Source organism: Gekko japonicus, unplaced genomic scaffold (genome assembly GCF_001447785.1).
Source record: "Gekko japonicus isolate JY-2015 unplaced genomic scaffold, Gekko_japonicus_V1.1 scaffold2568, whole genome shotgun sequence".
NCBI lineage: Eukaryota > Metazoa > Chordata > Lepidosauria > Squamata > Gekkonidae > Gekko > Gekko japonicus.
In genome coordinates this window covers 1,898-6,651 of record NW_015165899.1, presented here as the reverse complement: position 1 = coordinate 6,651, position 4,754 = coordinate 1,898, and the positions used below count along the sequence as shown (strand labels likewise).

The window sequence follows — 4,754 nt, the reverse complement described above, 5'->3', positions numbered from 1 at the left end:
AACATGTAACCCCATGTTCGACAACGGGCCGCAGCCCTGCCAAAATGCTTATGGGCCGTCGTTTGACAACCTTGTTTGACCGGTTGCATCCGGATCTCAATGATTTAAAGCCCACACAGCAGACCGAAAGTCCGAAGGTCCGGACATACAAAAAAGGTGAGCAAGTGTATGCCAGAAATTACGCCAGTGGTCATTCGTGGCTACCAGCCACTATTGAAAATGTCATTAGGTCACGTATGTATGTGGTACGTCTTGCTGATGGTCGCAAGTGGCGTAGGCACATAGACCAGTTGAGGCAAGTGAGTCCCCAGACCCCGAGGACTTCCCACGACCTCTAGAGGAGGCGAGTACTGCAGAGCCTGAGGGCCACAGTACTGGGCAAGAGGCAGGGCAGACCCCTACTCTTGGACCCACTGAAACAGAGGGGAATGTTCCTGACTCTGCGGTTACAGAGTCCGATGGAGTGCCACTGACGGAACCGTGCCCTGAGATTGTATCACCTCATAGATCTCAGAGAAATCGACGTGCACCTTCCTACCTGAGTGATTATGACTGTTCATAGTGTTTTTGCTTAGGGGGGAGGGATTTGTAGTGTATTCAGATGCTGTCCTGAATATGCTAGGATGAATGTGAAATCATCCCCATTGAGAAGCTTTGTTAAGCTTCAGGCTTCGGCAGGGATTCGCGTCGAAGACTTTGTGGCCAATCACATTTGAACTGTATGTAAGCAGGAAAGCTAATGATTGAGCTATTATGCGAACAACCTGATAGGTTGGTACTTGTATAGTAGGTGTGGCTACATTAGCCCGGAATGTTTAAATACCGAGCAGCTGCAATGCAAAAGCTGTTCGGGCTATGAGGAGTTGTACCGTGTTGGAGAAGTTGATTATCGAGCTGAATAAACCTGAGTTTTGCTGAAATCACTCTTCGACTCATTGTTAAGCGCCGGACTTAACACAATAAAACAAGATTTATCTACAAAATAAGAGACTAATGGGATTAATTTACCAAAAAAGGGCTAAAAGTCCTACTGCGAACTGATCATATGATCCCTTGAGTCTTGGAGCATATGAAACAGTAAGAAAGAAAACAATACCTCTGGGCACGTGCTAAGTATTTTTGTCTTGTAAACTGAGTAACCATACATGGGCCCCACACATCTGGTATTAAAAAGTAGTCTTGGAGCACAGAGTAAAACTTCCAGTTTGGGTTGAGCCCCATCACCTCTTCTTTGAGTACCACCACCAAACTACATCAAATGGAACATTACAAGAGAGCTTTATAAACATAGGAGATTAAAAAGAAATCCTGTTCAAGAACACCCCATCAGTGTACAGTTCTGCAGACTTTCCAAAGTCATGTTACAACTCAGCAAGTGTTAAAATGAACAAATGCTTGCATTTGCAGTGGCGAGCTTGTCTTACGCGTGCATATTGCTGGCATTTCTATTTCCTTAATTTGTACAGACATACCCTCCCATTGCTCCTGGTGACTGAGAGGAAGGTGATTCACAAGTAAACACCGATCCTTTGGTCTGTTGCTTGCATTTCGTAATCAGATCCATTAGCACTGCCTGGTGCCCAGTCTTCTTCACCAGCTGCTGGATCATCCTGTCATTAAGAGCCAAGGGAGCAGCTCCGCGCACTTCTTCCTCTAAGAGAAGAAGCCAGGAATCATTACCTATTGATTGCCTTTGCTGCAAGAAGAAGGATGTTTAAAGGCAATTGGTATCCCCAAGGCATCCAGTCTTTTTGTTCACATTTAAAAGGAAGTGTAAACTGTAACAAGCAATCAATTTGGACCACACACTTTCCCCTTTCAGCTGTGTCAGAATATTGATATTCTTACCCAAGCTCTTGACTTCATGGGCTCAGTGTGTGCTCAGTGCTTAATTCCTAAGGAGAGGGCAGCCAAGGCTATCCTAAGAATCCTCCCTTGCTAATCCCAGGTTTCTGTATAGATTGGTTCTGGTTGCCTTAGGGGAAAGTATTCTACACAAGCTCAAAGACTCGTTATGGCAGCTTCAAGTGTTCACATGGCTATGTCCTAAATGGGGCAAAGCCTGGACATAAATTAAGTCCTCTGTCTGTTTCAGGTCCAGCATACAGAAAAGCAAAAGCTTTTCTGAGGCTGGAAACTCAAACCCTACCCTCTCAGCATGTTATAGCCTTTTCACCCTGCACTTAGGAAGCAAACTTTTACTATACAAAATACATTAGTTAAACATAAAAAATGCAGCATTCGTTAAAATAGAAACATGCATCATGTTTCACAGAATGTCTTTCGAGGTTTAGATTCCAAAAAAAACTAGTTGTGATTTTTTTTAACAATACTTACAAATAACCCCTGCAATCCCAATTTTTAACAAGTTTTGCAGTACAATCCTAATCAGAGTTACACCTTTCCAAGTCAGAGTAAATAGGATTAGAGGGTTGTTAAGCATGTTTAGGATTGCACTGTACATTTATTCCATCCTTAATTCCTAGAATTGATTGATCGATCTATCAATTGATCTATCGTCTATCTACTATCTGTCTGACTTTACACTCACACACACAAAATTAAAGGCACGTACATAAATGCATGCATGCTTTAAATTATCTTACTACGAAATTTAGGAACTTGCTCCCCTACGTTTTTCTGTACCAACCAGATGCAGACTTCATCAACTGACCATGTTTCCATCTTCATGTGCTCTGAAGGTAACTTCCACTATAAAATGTAAAAGCATTTTTTTTTAAATCTCTGAGTCAATGTTCAGTCCACTCTTGCCCCCCCAAATCTGTATAACAGTCCTTCCTTGCAGGAGGACTATTCCACACACCTACCCGATAATGATTTGTTCTACTATATCACTATTTGGCATGCTACATCAAAGCCTGCTCTATGCAGCCAGCTTGATGATGGCTGTTCTCATCTGCTTTTAGTATTCTATCCTTGTTTTCCTCTGTTCTGAACAGGCAGCTTCATTCTTTATAACACTGAACACTCCCAGATCCCGCACCATTAACACCCAGGTTTCCACACAGATATGAGAAAGGTGTGAAATTCACCACCACCACACTCATCAGGAAATGGCTGACATTTTGCAGAAAGGGGAAAAAATAAACCACATGGGAATCTGTCACACAGACATTTATAGAAAATGAAGCATATTAACTCTTGCTGTTCCACAAAGAAACTAGTCAAAAACTTGTAAATAGAGGGGATAATTTTTTAAAAGGTACATAATGCATACTTTTGAAAATCACCTTTACTTTTCTATATACGGCAAGATATTTTCTAAGACACGTGAGGAATGAACCTGTTTATAGGAAGACCACTTTAAGGCTGTGGTCACACGGTCCATTTGATTGGGGTTCGCCGCTGTTCCCTCTCGCATTTAAATTTTCCGTTCACATGTGCCAATCCGCCTCCCATACCGAAGCAGGCTCACTACCGCAATGCTCCCGGGTTTTCCTGCCCCTGGGAAAATCAAGTATTTTCCTGGCACTTGCGCTTTGAATGCATGATTTCACCCATCTGGACAGCAATCTTTCACAATGATTGCGATTAGGGCCATCTGACCACTCTGCACGATTTTTTTTTTAAATCCCTTCCGGCTTTGAGCGTTTGAGTAAACAAGCACTCATCCTGCTTGGAGAAAAGTCCTGCCCGCCGTCCCCCGGCATGGAGGCGGCATTGAAAGATTCTGGGGGAGGGAGCTGGGGGGTGGGCTGTCAGGTGATCAGTCTTTGGCATCCGCCCTAGGAGTCCCCGAAGTTGTGGCGTTAGGAGGAAGGGAGAGAGCCCCCGGCGCCAGGGAGCGTGCCCAGCTAACCAGCAGCATCGGGCAGAAAGGAGAACTCTTTCAAAGGTGCCTTTTTCTTTTCTTTTCATCGGGCCGGTGGCTGGAAAGTTGGGGGGGGAGGGGGGCAGGCGGGGAAGACGAGCTTGCAGTTCAGGGAGGGATGTGTGAACATCCCAACTTGGAAAAAAACATCCAATTTTAATTACATCGGGAACAAAGCGCAATTGCCTTGCCATGTAACCACAGCCTAAGAGTCTAGCCCTGTTGAGAACCATCATAGGGGGAATAAAAGAATCTGTCTCTCTAGGTAGTTCCTCTTTGGTGTCACTCATTGGAGGCCTTGACACCTCCCCACACACACACTACAACCTGAGGGCCAATAGGAAAGAGTCCCTTCTCCTTTTACTTTAGAGTTATGAGGGATGAATCCTAGAGCATTGTCCATGACATGATGAAGTTAATTTAGGTTTTGCACTGGAAGTGACACTGTGTGTCAGTGCAACACTGAATTGCTTCCCTCCTTTTTCCCCCCTGCCACTTTGCTGAGCAGCAGTAGGGAACAAGGGGCTCAGGCTGGTACATCTCCCGCTATAGCAGGAGACCCCATGGTGGCAACGTCAAAAGGCTTTGTTCAGATAATGAGCAAAGGATTTGCAACCGGTATCTTGTTGAGTTGGACTGCAGACATACTCCCACACACCCCAAACAGTACCATAGAGATGGATGAGTGGGATTGCCAGTTCACTGCATGGAGATGACAACCGTACCTTGAATTGCTCTCAAGCAGGCACCAAGTAACCTTGCAGCTGCTGTGCTTCCTTCTCTGGCCTTCTTAACAATTTTCCTTTCTGCATTGTTGTGTCGAATGGGATTCCAATTTTGCCTCACAACAGTGTGGAGAAGGAAAGCGGATTACAGTACAAACAGATAAAATAGAGTGGAGCCACAGTAGAGGTCTAGCAAA

The 4,754-nt window shown here is 44.5% G+C and overlaps 1 protein-coding gene across 1 annotated transcript in view; it reads right to left on the bottom strand.

Annotated features, from left to right (window-relative positions):
* SAMD3 (sterile alpha motif domain containing 3) overlaps nt 1-2,685 on the bottom strand; it is a 30,909-nt gene extending 28,224 nt beyond the window's left edge. The window contains 3 exon segments of the mRNA XM_015411354.1: nt 1,146-1,249; nt 1,473-1,653; nt 2,607-2,685. Coding sequence (XP_015266840.1) covers nt 1,146-1,249; nt 1,473-1,653; nt 2,607-2,685 — 364 coding nt within the window.
* Between the last annotated feature and the right edge of the window lie 2,069 nt (nt 2,686-4,754).